General features: G+C 43.9%; 1 protein-coding gene across 3 annotated transcripts in view; it reads left to right on the plus strand.

The window, feature by feature from the left end:
- Window positions 1–22,064, plus strand: part of ASTN2 (astrotactin 2) — a 976,097-nt gene that overhangs the window by 676,661 nt on the left and 277,372 nt on the right. For all 3 annotated transcript variants that reach the window (XM_012472754.2, XM_064378516.1, XM_012472755.3), the window contains 3 exons: window positions 4,916–5,040; window positions 9,346–9,450; window positions 12,452–12,631. In XM_012472754.2, the coding sequence (XP_012328177.2) occupies window positions 4,916–5,040; window positions 9,346–9,450; window positions 12,452–12,631 (410 nt within the window). The remainder of the gene's footprint in view (window positions 1–4,915; window positions 5,041–9,345; window positions 9,451–12,451; window positions 12,632–22,064) is intronic.

A 22,064-nucleotide genomic window follows, 5' to 3' on the forward strand; every position in this document is an offset into this window, starting at 1 on the left:
GTCTCATCTCTAAATGTCAAGCTATCCCAGTGATCAAGAGCACAGGCTTGGGATGATTCACTGAGCATGTACTCACTGTATGCCGGGCTCTCAGCTAGAATCTAGGGGTGTTGGAATGTGGTCTTGGCCACTGCCACTTTCTAACTGTGGACCTCAGTTGGACAAGTTCCATAGCCTCTCTGAACATGTTTCTTCATCTGTAAAATGGGAATATTGGTAGTAGTTTTCTCAGAGTTTTTATGAGGTTAAAATGGCATACGCACTCCTGTTTAATTTTTATTTTCAATTGTTTTGGAGGCACAAGTGGTTTTTGGTTAGATAAATAAGTTATTTAATGGTGAGATCTGAGATTTTAGGGTACTCATCATCTGAACAGTATACTCTGTACCCAATATGTAGTCTTTTTTTTTTTTGAGGCGGAGTCTCCCTCTGTCACCCAGGCTGGAGTGAAGTGGCATGATCTCTGCTCACTGCAACCTCCGCCTCCTGGGCTCAAGTCATTCTCATGCCTCAGCCCCCTGAGTAGCTAGGATTACAGATATGTGCCACCATGCCTGGCTAATTTGTGTATTTTTTGTAGAGATGGGTTTTTGCCATGTTGGCCAAGTGGGTCTTGAACTCCTGACCTCAGGCGATCTTCCCCACCTCGACCTCCTAAAGCGCTGGGATTACAGGCATGAGCCACTGCACCTGACCCAATGTGTAGTCTTTTATAATCCCTCTTCCGACCTTCCCCTGCCAAGTCCTCAAAGTTCTTATGCCTTTGTATCCTCACAGCTTAGTTCCCAGTTGTAGGTGAGAACATAACAATATTTGGTTTTCCATTCCTGTACACTACTGTATCTTGACACACTACCTTAAATATAGGAGATGATCAACAAATGCAATCAATAAATCTTTGTAAATATTATCATTATTTGAACTGCTAGGGTTAGTTACCTAGCAGCTCTTAACACGCACACACATACACACACACACACACACACACACACACAATGTTGGCACGTGAACTAGAGCATAGCTGATGAGCAACAGATATGATCAGTAAATAAATATTGCCCATTATTTCTATCTTCCTATTATATGAATTAGTTGTGTGGTAGTTTTTACTGCACACACACACACACACACACACAAACACACACACACACACGAGCGCTGAGAATCTGAATTATTTCTGACCACCCAAGTTTAAGCCAGCACTCTGCCAGCTTCCTGGTCCCTCTCCCAGGTGGGTTGATTCTGCAGCTGCTGTCTGGGCTTCCATCTGAGGTTCTCAGCCCAGCGGAACTTTCCCAGCCGCTGCTCTTCTCATCGGTGTTTTGCCTCTGGAAAGAGCTGATCGATGCAAAGGCCCCGGGCGCCCTCTGCTGGCAGAGGCCTTGCAGGACTCATGGTCATTGCCCAGGCAGTTGGAAGGGACCCAGTACCCGAGAGACCATGCAGTTGCTATCTTTTTCATTCGGGCTTCATCTTCACCTACTTGCCCTCCTCCTTCCCAGTCTCCCATATTGGCTGGGTAACTCTCACCCTTCCATCTTCTATCTCTGTCCGCATTTCTCTAAGACCCCCTCTACTTTCTGGAAGCTCAGGAAGGAAAACCTTTCTCCAAGAAGGGGCGTCCTGAGCCAGGCCCCTTCCTCCTGAATTTGCCCATTCTGTTTCCTTGTGTGGTCCCTTTGGGGTCAGATTTCTTTGCAGAGCTAAGATTGACTTGACAGGAAGGCAGAGGGATTGGAGGAGGGGACATGGGGATAGAGAAGATGGCATTACCTTCCCTCCTCTGCAATTATAAGAATGTTTCTAGAGATTTGAAATGGAGATCTTTGGGTGGTAAAGTGAAAAATGATAGATTTGCCTTCAGATCTCATTTCTCAAATGCATTCAGCATGTAAGTCCATGGAAAATCCATTTCCTTGTTGGTTAAACGGGGAATATATGCCTATCTTGTGGCATTGGTGTGAGGCTTGAAGAGGTCACATGGAGAACAGAGCCTGGGGCACATGGTGAAGCTGTACGAGCAGCAGGGCCCTTCTCTTGGCTGCAGCCTGTCTGGGCTCAGCGCTCTCCCAGGCACTATGGCCCTTCCAGCTTAGACAGCCTGTGACTGTCACAGGCAGGTCCTTCAGCACCCTGCACCCAAGAGGTGATGAGGAGTGCTAGGATGTCTTTTGAAGACATCTACCACAACCTGTTAGAGAAACAAAGACTCTGTGCCAGGTATACAGTAAATATTAACTCTTCCATATTCAACTGTCTGAGTGAATGCTTAGGGAAAGGCAAGTTGAGAAATAACACCACAAGCTGGTCATTTTTTAGCACATAATAAAGTATAAAATATACTCGACTTAAGCATTTAGTTTGCTTTTAAACCTCATAGAATTCTGGAAATTTTAAATACTAGATTGAGTCAACTTTAAAACTTAACTCATGGGTGAAAGCAATACATGACTAAACTTTGATCTGGGGCCAAACCACCTGGGATCTCACACTTCCCAGCCTTGTGGCCTTGGGTAGTTACATAACTTCTTTGTGCTTCAGCGTTTGAGTGTCTGAATAGGGAATGTAAATGGCATCTACTTTATAGGTAGTACTGGCAACTGCGCCTGGTGCATAATAGGTATTCAATAAAAGACTATTGTTATTGTCCTCATAGGCTCTTCTCAGCTTCCAAGGGTAAGCTACCTCTTCATCCTTGACCTCTCCTGCCCAGAGTGAAAAAGGTGCTGGGGATCTCACAGGGAAGAGATCTTGTGCAGCAGCACCCAGCACATGCAGAATTCCTGATAGCAGCTCCCACCGATGGTTCCGCATGGCCAATTTGTGTTTTCCCCTCTAGGCTGAGAAGACCTAGAGGGCAAGGGGACAAGCCAAATCTGTCTCTGTGTTCTTAGTACCCAGCACAGGATTCCACCCAAGTATGTGCTCAGTGCATGCTAGTCAAGCGACTAGGGCCTGGAATACCCCCTCCATCCTGCTACATCTTTCAGGGAAAATCTATCACCAGAGGCCACCTCACAAGGGACGCATGAGGACACTTAGTCCTGGCTAGGGTTACACGCTATATGGTGGCACTTCCATCTACCAGAATCCTGTCTTTTTAGATTCACATTGCTGTTCCACACTCCCAGATTTGCAGACAAACCAAACACCAACCATCTAGGTAGAACCCATTATCACGTGCACACACAGACATAAACAAGTATGACTCCACACACAGACATGGCATACCCACACACAGTAGCATGCTTAAATGGCAAGTGTGGACCTTAAAACTCGCCGTCATGCACATGCATGCCTGGGCCGACAGTCTCAAGCTCAGCCAGACCGGGGTTCACATCCCCGCTCCACCTCCTATTAACACTGAATCTCATGTTACTTATCTGCAACTTAAAGATAATAATATTGATCTTCTGGGATTGCAGTCAAGATTAAATGATAAAATGTCTGTAAAGTGTTTAGCTACATCCTAGCAAATTATAAAGATTCAATGAATAATAGAGATGACAGAAACAGTGATGATGATATGGTGATGCTGGTGGGATTGAAGATGGTGATAATGTCACATCCTCTGGACTCAGAAATGAAGAAAGTGTTCATTAAATGGATGAATTGATGATGAGTTTCAAAGGTGCCTGGAGTGGGGTGCAGAGATGTTGAGCAGACAGAAGGTGACCCAAGCCAGTCAACACTTTACAGCTGCTTTCGAACTGTCTGAGATACCGACTTCAAAGGCATTGCTTTGGTATCACACATTTTTGTTTTCCTGTTTCTGATTTTCATTTCAAGGTTGACCATTCTGTGTGTCAAAATGAAGTAATAAACATCCTCCTTCTTTTGTTCTTCTCCTCCCCCTTCTCTCCTCTCCTCCTCCTCTCCAGATTATAATTTGTATCTTTAATGCTGGGGATCTCTGAATATAAAGGGACCTCAGAAGTCATATTTAATATGGAAAAGCCCTCGATACCATCCATGCCAACTGGCGGTCAAGCTTTCTGCTTGCGCACCCTCAGTAACGGAAGCTCACCACCTCTCTTGGCAGGCTGTTCATTTTTAGACAGGTCTATTGTCTAGAAGAATGAAAGCTGCCTCCCTCTGCTGCACTGTTACGACTGTCCTCTCAGAACTTTGTTCAGGGTTCAGTTTTCTGAGGTCATTCAGGGGTCTGTCTTCTGTTCCCTGGGACTGGCCCGCAGGAAAGGGATAGAGGCGCCTGAAGAAGTTAGAGCAGGGGAAAGAGCACTCATCTGGAGTCAGAAGACATGGGCTTGAGTCTAACCTATCAGGTTGTGATTCAGCAAGTCACTTCCTTTCTCCAGGCCTCAGTTTCCCCATCTGTAAAAGAAAAAGTTTAAGCCAAAAAAAAAAAAAAAAAAAAATCTCTTAGGGCCTTTGCATTTTAACAAATGTCTATTTTTCCAAGGGTTTTTTTTTCTTCACCCTAATTTTGCCCCCTTGTTATTCAAACACAGTATTCTCAGTTCCCACGTCCTTGTACAGCACTGCCACTGCTTATGCAGGGGGACATTTAGCAGCCAAATATACAGCTTATAGAGCATCAGAGAGTATCTTAAGTAATTGGCAGCTGTATCCCATTAAGTGTTTACCACAGCCCTTAGATCTAAGTCTCACTTTATAGACAGGGAAACTGAGGTTCTGAGAGGAACAGTAGCTTGCTTGAGATCATACAGCCAAGTAAGCGGTGCGGCTAGAATTTGAACCCCAGCCTGCCTGATTCGGGAGACTGTAGGTAGCACCATGTTTTCAGAGCTGGGATTCAGGAAACCAGAGGCATCACAGCAAAGCCACCCCACCATGAGTCTTTATTCTGACTATAGCATCCTGCCTCCTTGCCCTGCAGCCCCCAGCAGCCTCCACTTCCTCGATTTGGCAGTCTCTCTGCTCCTCTCCACAGGGAGAACAACTTCATCAAGGACTTTCCCCAGCTGGCCGATGGGCTGTTGGTGATCCCGCTGCCGGTGGAGGAGCAGTGCCGGGGGGTCCTCTCCGAGCCCCTCCCGGACCTCCAACTGCTCACTGGTAAGACACATGTGCCAGACCCTTCCCAGGTTCCCTGACCACATACCTAGGGCATATCAGTCTTCAGCAGATCCAAGACGGGCTCAGTCAAGTTTCCTCCTTCCTGAGGGACAGGATGGGAAGGAACTTTCCCCCTTCTTGGGCTCCTGCTATTGGCTATGCATAACCAGGGACTTCCCTGAGACCCCAGACTCTAGACTGGGGTGATCTTTTGAGAGGAGGTTCCTCTCCGAGAACCGGAACAATTTTTCTCAGTGAGGGTTTTGCCTCTGGGAATGAGTCTCAAAACATTTTTCATTGTCACTGACAATTTTCTGATATTTTTTCACTTTTAGTATTTTGTTTTCCTGGTTCGTTTTTAAGGCATTCTGGAATAAAAGAAGTGGACTCTTCAACCAGGAGCCCCTCCTGCTTGAAAGTGCTTGAGTTAGACAGCTTGTTTTTGTATGTGGGCACTGTGCCATCTTGGGTGGGTATTATTTTTAACATTTGATAAATTAAGAATCTATACTTAGAGAAGTGACGGGACCAGCCCAAGGTCACACAGTGTATCTGCCCGGAATAAAACCTGGGTGCCATAGCACCAAGTCTTTGCCCTTTTCACTCCACTTTGCAGCTCCTCAACCCCTGCAACCACTTTCTCTCCCCACTGGGAAGTTGCCTTTTGCAGGCTTTCCTGAGACTTTATGTTTTCTGCCCAAGCCCAGGATGCTCTTCTCTTTTTCTGTTCCCAGCTCCTTTCCTACCCTTTTCTTAAGAAATTTCCTAAGATGTGAGGGTCCTGACTCTGCCTTTGTGATACTGTGGTTGTGTGTCTTATCCCCTGCCCAGGGAGAATCATCATGGGGTAATTGTCACACAGGGAAGGATAACAGAACTCTCTCACTGAGAGGAGAATTGTACCCCAGGGAATACCCCACAGTGTCACAGACCTGGATTTAAATCTCCACCTTCCCTCCCCATCACTTGCAATCTCTGGAAAACCTCAAAAGAGTCATCTAACCCCCATGAGCCTTTCCTGTAAAAGAGCATAGATGGAGGAGAGTCCCACGTGTGCTTAAGGGGTCCTGGGAGCCAGGCACTTTTTATGTCTTAAACCATGTAACCCTGCAAGGCCATTATTGTCCTCTTTAAATGGCTTAGAAAGGTCCTGAACTCCTCCAAGGCCATGTGGCTAGTCTATAGTCATGACAGGATTTAAAGATAGTCAGTCTTGACCCCAAAGCTGATGGCATATCCACTATCTTACATCACCCCTGACCTGTGCTACTTCAAAGAGGGGCACAGATGTAGATCAAATGAAATCATGGATGTAAAAGATGCCTTGTAAAGTGTTTCAAAACATTTATATGCCTTCTTTAATTTTCATTTTTTATAAGATCATAAAGTTTCAGAGCTAACGTGGACCGCAAAGAGCAACTAGTCTAATCTTCCTTCCTGACGAGAAATCAAGTCTATAATATCCTTCCTGAGTGGTTTTCCCTCTGTAGATACCCCAAGTGATGGGGAGTTTACTACTTCCTAAGGCAGACACGTCCGTGGTCTGTGAGGAGGTGCTGTGCTTTAATGGAAAGGCCCCTGAACCTGTCACTGATCCTGGCATGTCCTTGTGCAGTTTCCCTCTCTGAGCCTCAGTTTCTTCCTCTAAAAAATAGGGTATGCGCTGGGTGCGATGGCTCACACCTGTAATCCCTGCACTTTGGGAGTCCCAGGTGGGTGGATCACCTGAGATCAGGAGTTCGAGACCAGCCTGGCCAACACGATGAAACCCCGTCTCTACTAATAATACAGAAAAATTAGCCGGACTTGGTGGCAGGTGCCTGTAATTCCAGCTACTCAGGAGGCTAAGGCAGGAGAATCACTTGAACCTGGGAGGAAGAGGTTGGAGTGAACCAAGATTGTGCCACTGCACTCCAGCCTGGGCAACAAGAGTGAAACTCTATCTCAAAAAAAAAAAAAAAGGAGGGTATGATAATTATGTTTTACGATTCTAATGAGAAACAGAGATTATGTATTTAAAATGCGTAGTACACTATGGGTATCTGTTAGTAGTTCAAATTGTTACAATTCTGTGTTTTGACTCGAGTCTTTAGAGATTTCCTAATAAAGGGAACTGTTGCATTTCAAGAGATTTTTTGTTTGTTTTTTGTTTTTTAATTACCAGGAAAAAATTCTTCCCCCCATCACATAGCTTCATTCCAACTGTAAGCCCCAGGTGGGGAGCTGGGATAGAAGGGCAAGATGGGAGTCAGTGATAGGGTAACCCAGGAATGAGTTTATGGTGAGGAACGGAGTGAGAGTTAGGCAGTCAGTGGATAGGCATTTATTGAGAGGCTACTATATGCCAGGCTCTCTTCTAGGCTCTGTAGAAGGGGAAGAATTTAGACCATGATCTTGACCTCAAGAAGCTGACATCCATTCCGGTGGAGAAGTTTTTATTTCAGGCTTGAATCCAGGAACAAGCAGGGATGGAAGGAAGTGAGGGATGGAGTGAGAAGATGGTTTTATAAATGACTTGATAATCAGAAATTTTTTGTTTTGTTTTGTTTTTACATTTGGACTTCATGCCACCAAGTGAAAGAGCTGCCTCTCAGTAGCCTGCATCATTCTGCCTCCCTCTGTTGGAGATAGGCCTTGGTTGCCAATGCCCCCACCAAGTGTGCTTTGAATATGAATGAGCAGTAATGGAAGGAGCAGAGACTGCCTTGTCCCTGGTGTCTGAATCTTCTTGTGCAGATGTTTTCTCTGCCCTTAGTCAAAAACACAACCCTCCCCTTCCTTCCTCCACACAATCTTCTTTTTTCCCAGTCTCTGCAAAGCAAGGACAGGAGAAGCAGAGCAGATAAACAAAGAGGACATATTTATAACAAACAACCTCACTCCAGTGGACATATCTTTGGGGATCATGAATATTTTACTTTAAAATGAAAGCCTCTAAAAAACTATTTTATTCCTGGAAAGTCTAAGGAGGATAAGGAGGAAAAAAAAAAGTTGACAGTAATGGACAACTTTAATACTGCAGTAACGTCCAGGAAGAAATCATTTGTTCCAATGAGATTCTCATTTTAATCTTGGTATCAAATATCTCTTTAAGTGCCTACTCACCAGGGGACAAGAGAAAAGGATAGAAAATGTGCCTGCCATTTGCAGAGGCACAAGAAAGCATGGATACATAGAAACAGTAATAATAACTGCTGATGTGACTAGCATCTTTTTAATGTATTTTTGTTCAGCTTATAAAAGAGAGAGTTTGCAAAGCTTAGGGTAGAAAACTTAGAAAATAGACATGAATAGAAATCAGCAAAAAAGAATTTTTCATATACCACTGCCCAAAGTTAATAATTTGATATTTTGTTGTGTCTTTTTTTATTTTTTGTTTACACCTGTGTTTCCTGAAATCTATTTCTATAAAACATGAATTCCAAAGGAACTTTTATGCAAAAGGGGTTTTATGGTCAAAGAAGTTTGCACACTGCCTTCATGCATATTAACCTAATCAAGATGCTGAGAAATTATACAGGTAGACTTTGTATTGCCTGTGTTTCTCAGTCTTACTCGAAATAGAGTTTATTTATATATACACATATTTTACATAAGGCTTGTGAACACCCACATTTCCTTGTTAAGAAACGATAGTCTATGTAGGGGTCAGCAAACATAAAGGGAAAGGTAATAAATGTGTTAGGCTCTGCAGGTGGTCTGTCTTCCAGCTGCTCAACTCTGCTGTCATAGTGTGAAAGCAGCTATAGACATAAATATATATATATATCATAACAAATATATATATATATATAGATCATAACAAATATATATATTTGTTATGATAACACATAACAAATAGGCTGTAGCTTGCTTATAGCTGGTCTACATGCACAACATTTCTAGGTTACCAAAGGGCTCCCAGTTCTAGTACCTTACTTGAGCCTCATAACATGCTTATGAAATAAGAGCATCAGAGATAGCTACAGTGTCAGATGTGGAAACTGAAGCACTGAGATGTCTCGTGCCTGGTGGCAAGTTGCCAATGGGGTTAGGTAAGCGGTAGGTCTGACCTGAGGTTGCTCTTGCATATAGGGTAAAGGGGACTTGCAAGCTATAGCGCAGAGAGAAAAAATGAGGGGTAGGGCTGAGATTAGAGGCCAAGAAGAGTCCTGGAGGTGGGGTTCAGATAAAATTGTCAATCCCAATGAAAGCCTGCATTTCAAAGAGGTGTCCATTATCCAGAGCCAAGAGCTGCAGGCTGAGCATTGTGGTGTGAAGCGTCTTAATTCTGGGCTCACATGACCATCTTATTTCCTCTCCCAGGAGATATCAGGTATGACGAGGCCATGGGTTACCCCATGGTGCAGCAGTGGCGGGTCCGGAGCAACCTCTACCGTGTGAAGCTCAGCACCATCACCCTCTCAGCAGGTGAGGACCACTGCCTGGGCAGCCAGGGGACCTGGAGTAATTTAGCACTTGTTCCTAAGGACCTAGCATGTGCCAGGGCATATGAGACCACTGGGAATGGTGAGGAAATGAGGATGCATCCTCTCTGCCATCAAGGAATCCCAGGGAGTGTGGGTAGACAGACTGACAGACAGTAGGGTCAATGCGATCATGGGTAAGCAGTGGCACAGAAGATGGAGCCGATTATTCTGAGGGAGTTAGAGAGGGTTCCTAGAGGAAAATCCGCGTAGGGTATGAAAGTTTGAATAGAAGAGTGGGGATAAACAATCATCTAAGTCATAGTTACGTTTTTGAAGTATTTCAAGCTTATGAATTATAAATTCTCCTCAGACACCAATTTCTCTTTCTCTCCTGGCTAATTTATTTTCCTGTCCATGTCCTATACAATAATCATATATAACCCCCACACTCCCATCCACACACATGCACCACACACATTGTATCTACATGAACTTTAAGCTCCAACAGTTGGCAACAATTTATAGTGCCCCAATTGGCACATGTTTCTCTCATGCAACTGTGACTTTGCACATACTGATCCCTCTGCCTGGACCTCCTTGCCTTGAGAACATATACTATACTGCTCTGTGATGCCTCCCCCATTCTCCATTCCCCTCAGAACAACTCAAGGAATTCTCGGTGCTTGCATATCTATATCAAGACACTAATAAGTGCTTGATTTATGTCAGAATCTTGTCTATGACCTGAGAACGGGGGGTAGGGCTTGGGTTTTACTTATTCCAATATCTCAGAAACTAACGGAGATCAGCACATTGTTGGTGCTCATGTATGATGGAGGAATTTTAAAAAATAAATGAAAACTGAAAAATAAGTAATGAATAAAGGAATCTGAAAAGATGAGGCCTGGCCTAGGATTTTCTACCCTGACTCTTACGAATAACACTGTCACTGGCTTATTGTCTGAGTGTCCTCTAATTATCTATGAGTTCTTTTCTTGTCTCTTCTTTTTCAGTATCACTTTGTTCATCAGCAAAATGGAGCTCTTATAGCCTGGGAATTGGAGGATTTCACCCTCTGGGAAGTAGAAATAGTAATTATTGCTGACATCTGTCAAGCGTTTTATAATGCTTCATTTCTTACGACAGAACAGTACTGTGAGGAAGGCATTATTTATCCCATTTTTTCTTCATTTAAGGATACTGAGAGTCAGGGAGATTAAGTAACTTGCCCAAGGTCACACAGCTAGTAAGTGGCAGAGCAGGGAAAATATCAAGGATTTGATTGCCATTTTGTCTGCCTCGATAAGAGCCTCAGGGCATCTCTGTGGTGGTGTTTTTTTTTATTACTTAACAGAAACCATCTCATTATTAACACTGCTATATTAATTACCCAGTTGCATTACTTAACAGGTTGATGGAGAGGGGTTCTCATCAAACACCCATTCTTTAAGGCCGATTTCTGTTTTCTCTCTCCTCTCCCACACTGCACTTGTGAATAAGACTGTGATGTTCCTATTAGAAGTACAAAGGTGCATCTGCTTTAATTAATCAATATTGATGCTCCTGGAAAACCCCTTTGTCAATCAAATGTTGGCAAATCGGAGCTGACTTGTAATGTTGGAAGAAGTTTGTTCTTTTACATTTTACTTTGATGTGGCACAGCGTTGGTTCTTCTTGTAATAATTGTTGTTGGGGTGTTTGCTGTGCCCCAGGAACTGGGCCATGTACCCAGTTGGGGTGGGTGTGCGGGGAGGATGCATGTGCAGATTCAGAGACAAGGTTGAGCTTCAGACGTTAAGGTGGTGAATGTTGAACGTGCAGAGAGTAGGCTCATCCATGATGGTATGAAAGGCTTCTTGGAGGAGAGGTGACTTCCAGGGGACTTGAAGCATAGGTGTGACTTAGGGAGGCCATTTCAGGGGTGTGTGTGTGTGTGTGTGTGTGTGTGTGTGTGTGTGTGTGAGGGTAGTGAGGATGCAAGGAAAGATAGAATGATGGAAATTCCAGGTCACATTTAGGATAAATGATAAAACTAATTTGACTGGAACTAAAGCTTAGTGTGGGTGACACATGAGAAATGAGCTTGGAACCTTGAATGTCTAAAGAAGGTCACTAGGCTTTATTCAGTACCAGAGAGGAGCTCAGGAACATCCCTGGAAGAGTAGTTTGGTCATGTGTCTGTTTGAGGAAGGAGAGTGAGAGGGAGTACTTTTTACTGAGTGACTGCTGTGCGGCCCCATGCTAAGTGCTGAGGACTTCCCTAGGACAAGAGAAATAGAGCAGCAAGAAGGCTCTGTGGAAATCTAGGGAGAACACACCACTGTCTCAGAGTGGGAACAGCAGAGATATGAAGAAAAGCAATGCTACAGGAAGCTAAACTAGTAATCAGATTCAAGGGCTCAGAATATATGTTGAGTCCGGGCAAATGCAGCCTTAGGATTCTAGCCATGGGCAGTTCAAGCCCTGGTTTATTTGGTACAGTGGAAAATGCATGCAATTTGCAGTGAGAACATAAGTGGGTTTGAGTCCAGCTTCTCTAGTTGGAAGTTCAAGATAAGTTACTGATAGTCTGTCAGCTTTGACATGCTCATGACACAATGGGGATTGTTGTTGTGAAGGTATATAGCATTGTGGCTAAGGTTTAGTTACATAAACAGGGTGAAACATCTGACATTTTTCCTAGCACACACTGGTTGCTCAGTGAATAGATATTGGCTTTGACTTCCTGATTTGTCTTTTTTAAGTTCCATGGTCTAAGTTGCTGAGTTTAGGCCTTCTTCTCCTGCAGACTCCCTCTTGGTCATTATGTCTGATGTGCCCCTCAGAGCGTTCTTTCCTATGTAAGAGAGGGAGTTATGTATATATGTATGACTAGTGTAGCCACCAAGCTGCTAAGGGGTAAGGCACCAAATCCAGGCTGGGAAGAACCCCTGCCACTGTATAATTTGCTAGCCTCCAGCCTCCCATGTCTCACCACTTCCACGTGTTCCTCTCTTGTCCAGGCTTCACTAATGTCCTCAAGATCCTGACCAAGGAGAGCAGTCGGGAGGAGCTGCTGTCCTTCATCCAGCACTATGGCTCCCACTACATTGCAGAGGCCCTCTATGGCTCAGAGCTCACCTGCATCATCCACTTTCCCAGCAAGAAGGTCCAGCAGCAGCTGTGGCTCCAGTATCAGAAAGGTAAGCCCAGAGTGCCTGCTGGAGGAGGTGGCCAGGCAGGGTATAGAGGGAAGGTGTCTGGGGAGACAACTGAGTTGCCTTGGATCTAAATTCTGGCTCTACCACATCTAAGCTGTGTGTCCTTGGGCAAATCCCTGCCTCTCTCTGAGTTTCAGTTTCACAGTGGGCAGAGTGAGGAATCACACAATGATTTTGCAGGATTCTTTCAAGTCAGGCATTTTCTGAGGCCCCAAGTTAGTGTTCTAGACTCCAGATCTCTTACCTTCTCCTGCAGGCACTTTGCTTCCCACATCCTCTCCTTGAAACAACTGCCAGGGATCAGGGTGGGGGTTGGCAAGTGCTGTCTGCTTGACACCTTCTTCTCTCCAGATTCTTGGGAAAACCCAAGAAGAGCATGGGTTCTTCTCTCCCAAGAAGAGCACGCTTCTTCTGGAAAAAACAGTCACTTCTCAACCAAGCAGATGGTTTCCATTCTGTCCTGTGGAGGGGCTTTTATCCTCAGGAAGGGCCAGCAGATTTCATTTCCCTCTGATTCTCAGCTATTATCAGAATTGGAATTCCTCAGACCAGGTGCAGGAGACCAGTCTCTGCCACTCACCTTAGGAAAGTTATCCCTTTTCTACCTCAGTTTTCCCTTGTGAAATGGGTACATAAGTAGCTATTCTTGTTTGCTTCTCACATTAAAGATAAGTGGTTTATGTAATAGCATTTTGAGAAAGTTAGAAATATTGCACATGTGTATACATGTATTTTGATAGGTCAGTGTATTTATAGTCATACTCCCATTTTACATATGAGAAAATGAGTCCCAGACATGCCACATCGAGTGCCAGTAGACACACAGCTAATAAGTAGCAGCGTCAGGATTGGAACCCAAGGCTGGCTGGCTGCAAAAGCCCATATTCTTTCCCTCTTTAAACCATACTGAAGTGCTTTTAGATATAGTTAATAGTATTATTATTTTTATTATCAACTATTTGTAAAACAGAGGCTCTCAATTGATGGAGAAGGTGAAGAGCAATGTTAAAAGCATGCTTGCATCTTTTCATACAGCTCAGCCACCCTATCTCCAAGAACGAATGCAATGATAACATAAAAAACCACAGTGTGGGAGCCAGAAGGGATCTGGAAGATCTCATTGAGCATAGCCCTCCAGTTTTGCGGCTGAGGAAACTAAGTCTACAGGGGAGAAGGGAGCTTGCACACAGCTCTGCTTGGCAGGACCAAGACCAAGTGGTGTGCTCTACACCCCCTGTCTAGTGCTTTTTATGAAGCTGCACATTCCCAACTGCACAAAGCCCTAGTCCACCTGCCTTCCTAATCTCTAGATCCCTTCCCTTTTATCCCTGGGGGCTTTGCATCCCCAGTCGTGCTCTCTCACCCCTTTCTGCTTCCTGTGTGCAACTGTGTGGGGCACGGGGTGGTTTATGGGCACAGTGGATATAATTGAGTTGTCTGGGAATAGCTCCGTTTTATGGCTGTGACAATGACAGTCTTTAAGGAAGTGCGTTAAATCAATAGAAGTCTTATTGTGCTACCCTACAAATAATGTGACACATCATTAAGCAAGGCAATAAGCTTCAGGACTTTGATGTAATACAATTAGGTTATGTTTATAAAAACCTTCACCCACTGTGTACCCATTTGGGGCCTGGGACACTACTCTGATTCTAAATCCCACCCCTTTCCATCCTTAGCTGTCTTCAGGCTATGGACTTGACTTTCTCATTCCAGAAAATCCCATTCCTTGCATGGTGGATCATGGAATCTGTTTAAATAAGATGGGAGAGGGGGCAGAAAGAATGCTGAAATAATAGCTGGGGGTCCCCCTCAAGACCTGGCTTTGCCACAAACTTGCAGGGTAAACTTGGTGTTTTCCTTCCTGGGCTTCTAGTCTACAAAGGCACTTTTCTTCTTTCTGTCATCCATACTTGCTCCCAAGAAGAGCACAGGGGATGCATTGAGGTCAACTTAACTATTCTCTGTGTGTTTCTTCCACTCCGTCTTTGCCTGTTATGACCACTTAGATGGTAGATGAAATACTCTGGTTTTATTTTTTAAATTTGGGAGTGATGCTAGGGAATGGGGAGATGAGAAGCTGTGGATTTCCGTCTGTAGAGTTGAAAGAAACCTTTGGACTTAAAGATAGCTGGCGTCCCTTTTCTCCCCAGCCAAGAGTTATGTGTCACTGACATCTGCTAAACATGGAACCAGGCCAGGATGAATCTGGGCTTGGAAGCTGAAAACTCTGGGGGCAGAGCTTGTGAGAAGGGGAGAGATAGTGCAGTGCTGAAGTGGGATGGAGGGTATTTCATGTCTGTACTCCTCTTTCTACATGACTTGCAGGTAACCTCAGGTAAAGGAACTTCTAAGTCTCAATTTCCTCGTATGTTAAATGAGGGATAGTAATTCTCTTGCATGGATTTTGGGAGAATAAAATAAGATGATGCAGGTACAATGTCTGGTATATAGTAAGTACACAGAAAACAGTAGCTTGAAATAAGGTAAAAATTGTGGGCATCAGCTGAGGATTCTAGTCCCAGCCCCATACCTTCCTAATGTGTGAGCTCAACCCTCATTTTTCTCAGTGAACTACATATGTCACTAGAAAAAGACAATCCCTGTAGGTGTCCTTTTAACTTTTAGGGAAGGGAGGAGTGGAGGGGTCAAACTTGGTAAGAAGGTTAGGGAAGATAGACCAAATAGGGCATATAACCACCACGAGCATTTGTACAGCCTTCTACAGTTTGCAGATGGCCTTCCTGTGATCTTCCCATCTACCCTACAAAGCAAAGAAGGCAAGGGTACTCACTTCTCCCTTTACAGAAGGGAAATCTTAACTTACAGAGGCCACTGTTCATTACCGAGGGGGATGGTATTTGAGTCCCAGCTTGAGCCCAGTGCTTCCCTCACCCTAGCTCTGGTGTCCCTAGACATTAGAAACAAATGCCCTAGCCTTTCCAGGTTTCATAACAACAGGACCCTGGCCACTTTTATGATCTGGGGAAGCCACTGGAAATTACTAGAAAACCAAGGGAGATGGGAGTCAATGTGCCTGATTGAAAGGTTTCTCATTCCCCTAAATGTTTCTAAAGGTACATTCTGTGGGAAAATAAAGTCATAGTTATCATTCATTGATTCTTTGAACATTTCCCAACTGCTTTTTCTCTGTTTTCTTGTGTCAGATGTTGTGGCACCAAATAAAGAAGATACAGGCTCTGTTCCTACATTGTTCATTACCAGCATGCCTTAGCCTCCCAATATTTCATCAGTTTTGTTACAGACTTTTAAAAATGTAGATAGCTGCAAAGAGGGAGGAGGCTGACATTTCCAGGCTAGGTGGGATACCCAGTCACTATCATCTTATGGCCTCTAGCGTTCATGTGCTAATTCTGATCAACTAGGGAGTGGCTTGTCTAGAACACTGTATGCAAGTTACTGGGATCATTGAGAAAGGAGCTATGAAAAATGCCTATTCTAGACACAGAAAGGAAGTGTGGTGGTCTAGTTCCTCAACTTGGAGCTGGATGGGTAACTAAATGGTATTTTTGCCATTTTGTAATATGGCAAAAATAAAAGCTAGAATAACAGACCTAGTTTTTGATGTTGATTCCAGAGGGGGCACTGGGCATGACAATAACCACTGGTAAGATTTCCAGGCAGGAAGGCAGAGTTTTAGATCATCATGTGGGAATTCTGAGCTTTCCAGAAGTCTGTAGGGGACTGGAGCACCAAACAGGTCAATAAGGTAGAATCTAATCTAATCCAGGAAGAGCTGGACCTTAGGACACAACTAGAGTAGGCAAAGTCATCCCTGGAAGTTCCAGGTTCCAGGCATGATTAGCATGAAGCTGTTTAGCCTGTCAGGTTCCTTTAGCCATCATCTCTGCTCCCATGCCATTTCCCCAAGCACTGTGTGAATTTCTGAGTCTCTTGCTCTAGCAGAATACTTCCACTATATGTTGCTATGCTCTTGATACTTCTATATTTTGGAAAAACTACCTTCTTCCCACCGGGGCTCCATTTCACCCTTTGACTTGATATTCACACATTCTCCCTAGCTGTGATCATGATACATGAACTTTATATCATGATTAGGGTTCACTGGGGCTACTTTGGATAAAGACTTTCTCATTTGGAGATAAAGAACAGGTTTTACAATCAGATGGACCCCAATTCATATCCCAGCTTTACCTCTTACCAGATGTATGATTGTGAGCAAAGTGATTCATTCTCTAAGCTCAGTTTTCCCATATGTAAAATGCAAAGTCATTGTGTAGATTGGATAAGAAAAATAGAGCAATGGATGGACCCATCCAGCTCCAAGTTGAGGAACTAATTATCTTGATCCAACCCATGCCCTCTACCCATGGCTGCCACATCCACTTAGATGACTGTGTTCCCAGGTATGTGTGTTTGTTTGTATGTATATGCGTGCAGGCACAGATTCGTGTGTGAGCAGGGGTGGGGGTTGCTAATTTGCTCTCATCCTTTGTCATCATTGTGACCCAGGATCAAGGGCAGGGGTAGATTGGCCTGGGGCTGGGAGGGGCCTCAGGGAGTTTAGCTACAGGCTCGGGGCCAGTGAAGGGAAGGAGCTGCGGAACTGGACTGGGGAGGTATCAAAAGGAATCTGTAACTTTTGACATCCCGTCATTCTCTACTTAGGGAGGATAGTGATAGATGCAGGAATTAGCAGTATTAAAAGTTTGCTGAATTTTTAATTGCTTCTTTTTTATAGAGAAACTGATTATGGAAGATGATGGATATGTGTATGGAAAGAATTGTTCATTCTCTCTCTGTGTGTGAGAGAGAGCGACAGAGAGCTAAAGCAAGAGAGAAAAAAGAAAGGCAGAGAGAGAGAGAAAAGGAGCAAGGGGAGGAGAGAGAAAAACAAAGAGAGATAGACAAAGGCATACCCAAATCTACAAAGAGAAATGGAGAGACAAAGAGAGGCTAGAAGTGAAAGAATGCTATGCAATTAACATGGCTTTTCCAAGTTTACTACCTAGGTGACTCCTGTGGAAGGACATTCTCTATGTGAAGCTTGCACTGCTCCTGAGTCTAGATTGGGAGAGTCCATGATATAGAAATCTCCCCACAGATAAATACATGTCGCCACTTTTAAAAGGTGTCTTATCTCTATTATAATTTTCCTAGACTGTCCAAAGGATTGCATTTCTGCATTTCCATCTGAATTACAATGCGCTTTTGAATGTCAGCTGAAACATTCCTATACTATTTTTTAAAGGAGTTTTTGCTGCTTAAAAGGCAACTCAGGGGTTGCCGGTGGAGGAGGAGAAGGGAATGATTATTCAACTGTCACCTCCTCTTTTGAGGACAGGTGTGGCCAAGGGGCTGATGAGAGCTGGATAAATCTCCAGTCTTCAGTTTCCTGAGAAAACTTGCTTCTAAGATGGCAACGAGACCTGAGCGAAGTTGTTCTTAGGATCTGAGACCTGCAGGGTCTTGGTTTACTTCCTTCATTGAGGACAATTTTCAGGTTCCATCTTGCTTGACCTTTCAGTAGCATTTGACAAAGTTGTCTGCCTCCTGCTTGAGGCACTTGCAGTGTTTGTTTCGGTGATACCAGAACTCCATGGTTTCTTACCTCCCCTGACTGTTGTGTCTCTGTCTCCTCTGCACGTGCATCCTCTTCTGCAACATTAGTAAGTGAGGTTTCACAGAAGCCTGTCATATGGGCTCCTCTTTCTAAACTGTTGCTATGGGGAAGCTTAGTCATGATCTATGTTGCCATCCCCAGAGTAATGAGTCCTACTTTGTAACTCCAACCTCAAGCTTTCCTCTGATATTTGCTGTCATTCTAGTTCTTTTGCTGGCCCAAACTCCACTCCACACAACCTAATACTTTTCTAGTGTTCTAGAGAAAAGCACCGTTATCTATTTAGAAACCAAACCAGAAAACTAGGAATCCTTCTCAACACCCTCTCTCAAGATCTGAGAGCACTGACTTTGAAGTCAGATAAACCTGGCTTTTCCGATTCCTAGCTGCTTGACCCTAGGCCAGTCGCCTCTGAATCTTAACTCCTTAATTTTATCATAGGTGAAAAATCCCAGCCTGGCTGCATTTGTCTATGGTAGGGTCCCAGCATGGTGGGGGAAGTTGGCTAACTATCCCTTTCTTCCTTTGTACCTTAGTTTCTGTGCAGGTCTTCTGATGATTTCCACCCACTCTCATTTCCAAACGATCCCAGGTCCTGTCAATTTTAATCCTCAAATAACTCTTAAATTTGCCAACTTTTTTCCATCTCACTGTTGCCACCCTATCCCAAGTCACCATCATGGCTTGTCTGGACTCCAGCTTTGTTCTCTTGCCTGGTCTGCCTGCATCTACCCTGCCTCCCTGAATCCTAAGCACATGGCAGCCCTTAGGACGTATATTACTCAGGATAACAAAACCAGAGAAACAGAACCAACAGGATGGATATATAGTGAGAGACTTACAGGTAGATATATAGATACAGATACAGATATAAATATAGATATAGGTAGATACAGATATAGATATATAAATATAGATGATATTGATATAGATTTAATATAATGAATTGGCTGACATAATTATTGAGGCTGAGAAGTCCCAACATCTGCAGTCAGCAAGCTAGAGACCTAGGAGAGCTCATGGTGTAATTCCAGTCTGAATCCAAAGGCCTGAGACCCAGGAGAGCCAATGCTGTAAGTTCCAGTCTGAAGGCAGGCAGCCTTGAGATCCAAGAAGAAAAGATGTTTCCAATGGAGTCCAGAGGCAGGAAAGACCAATGTCCTAGCTCAAGGCATTCAGGCAGGAGGGTCAACCTTTTGGTTTTATTGGGGCCTTCAACTGATTGGTTTAAGCCCACTCACGTTAAGGAGGACAATCTGCTTAGTCAGTCTACCAATTCAAATGTTAATCTCTCCAAAATCATCCTCACATACATACCCAGAATACGATTTGACCAAGCAGTTTGATAACCCAGCCAAGTTAACGCATGAAATTAACCATCATGTTTCTAAAATAGAGATCCCATCATGTTATTCCTTGAGTTAAAACTTCTAGGTGCCTTGTCACTGCCCTAAGGATAATTTCCAAGTTCCTTCCCATGGCCTCAAGGCTCTAGCAGATCTGATCTGTCCTCAGCCATCCTCTTCAGCCCCGTGTGTCTCCGCGCTTTCTGCCGTTTAGTCATACTGACCTTCTTTCAAGTCCTAGCACAAGCTGTGCAATGCTTTTGTCACTTGATCTTCTGCTGAATTTTTTTCCCCCTGTTTTTGCTGAGCTCACTTCATATGACTCCACTCAAATGTCACTTTCTTAGGAAATCTTTCAAGAAGCCTCAGGCAGTGTCAGGATCCTTTGCTACATTTTTATTTTCTTAGAATGGTGTTCCTTTGCTACACATAACCTGTTTGTAATTTCACATTTATTAGTTTACACATCTTTCTCTCTTGTTGCACTGTGAAGCAGGGACCGTGCCTGGTTAGGTAATGCCTAACCAGTGCCTGGCATATAGATAGCATTCAATACTGTTTATTGGAATAAATGAGTGAGTAAGTGAGTGAGTGAGCCTGGGAGGGTCATAATAAATGCCTTAGTAGTATAGGCAAGGTGTTGTTCATCTGCATTGGTGTTTTATTTGGGAACAAAGTTTTCATAGCTTTCTTGCAGTCTCAAAGGGTTCTCTGACTCCAGAAAGGATGAAGACTACTGATGTATTAAAAACGCTTTGTCGAAGATTTGAGAGCCCTGACTTTGAACTCAGATAAACCTGGCTTTTCTGATTCCTAGCTGCTTGATCCCAGGCCAGTCACCTCTGAATCTTAACTCCTTAATTTTTTCATAGGTGAGAAATCCCAGCCTGGCTGCATTTGTCTATGGTAGGGTCCCAGCATGGTGGTGGGAGTTGGCTAACTATCCCTTTCTTCTTCCTTTGTACCTTAGCTTCTGTGCAATTATTTGTAGGATCAATCTAGCTCTAGGGAAGTGTATTTTCTTGGAGAAAGCAGAGAGACTGGAGGAGGTTAAATATGAGCTGGACACTCACTAGCCTATGGCACGCCAGAAGACAGGAGCCAACTTATTTCTCCTCAGAACCATGCAAAAAGACAATACAGGATGTGGTTCATTAAACACAAATAGGCCCATGAGACTGCCGTTTCCACAAGATGAAATTACCAAAGAAAGCATTTGTTCCCCAGTTTAGATTGAGTCCATCTGGAACGGAACACCCTAGTCTTTTTCCTATTGGTGCCTACCAAGAATAATAATCCTCTGCATGTGCTCAATGCCGTGCATCACACAAAGCACTTTCACTTACATTATTTCATCCAGTTTACTGTAAGGCAGGCGTTGTTATCTCCATTTCATGCTTGAGGAAACTGAGGCTCAGAAGGGGAAAGTGACTTGTCAGGAGTCACACCAGGGAATTTGGCAAAGCAGAGATCGGAACCCAGGCTGCTTTAAGCACGGAGTCAGTGTTGGTTCAACCAGACCACAGCAGCCTCAGAGAACTCTTTAGATGTTGATATCAAAACCAAAGTTATTGCTCCCCTGTTCTTTCTCTTATCCACAGTTAAAAGAACTGAGGAAAGCTAAGCCTGAGAGTTTAGACCTTCGGCTTGAGCAAAGGTGAAAATGTTCTCTTTACTCATCAACATCCCCCTGCATAACTTGCTTCCAAAGCTTTGCTTTGGGGCAGCATTATAAAGTAAAGCCAAACCCTACAAAGTCATAGTGGGAAGAGGCGTTAGCAATCACATAGTCAGACCTGAATTTTTCTTTATGTGCCCATTATAATCAACTGCCTGGAACACTGCATTGAGATTCTGGGCCAGGACTCTGCTCAGTAGAAAACAATGCAGTGGTTACTGAGCAATGTCTGTCATGGGAGTGACAGTAAGAAATAGTGACTTGTGTAAGGTGTTTTCCATTTTTATCTTGGTTAGCCATTCCCATTCTATAGATGGGAAAGTTGAGGTCAGCTTTGCAAATTAGAAACCGCAGTGGTGAAGGGAGAAATGTAATAACCAGGTAGAAGCATTGTTTGGCCTTCCCTCTCCTGAAAACTTAGAACAAATTCAAAGATTACATGCTGTCAGAGGCTCCCACCTACTCATAGATGGCAGAGTCATTGGTTAGCAGACTGCTCATTATATTATTTGGGATATATGTGTGTGCATCATTACCTTAAGCACTGGAGACCATCCCCATTATCCATCTTCCTAGTGGAAGCAACAAGAGATTGACACGGTTGTAAACTAGTTACCCTGATTCACATGGGTCAAACCATACTCATTCCCCTGTCCCAATCACAGTCCCAGACAGAGATACAGGGCCTGGGGGAGCAGGATTGTTAGAGAGGACCCTTTTCTCTCAGCAGTCTGGCCCTAAGAATGTGGAATTTCCCTGGAGATGAATGTGGAGCTTTTGCTGTCT

The sequence above is a fragment of the Aotus nancymaae genome, unplaced genomic scaffold (assembly GCF_030222135.1).
Source record: "Aotus nancymaae isolate 86718 unplaced genomic scaffold, 86718_ANA_hifiasm-v0.15.2.pri h1tg000003l, whole genome shotgun sequence".
Lineage (NCBI taxonomy): Eukaryota > Metazoa > Chordata > Mammalia > Primates > Aotidae > Aotus > Aotus nancymaae.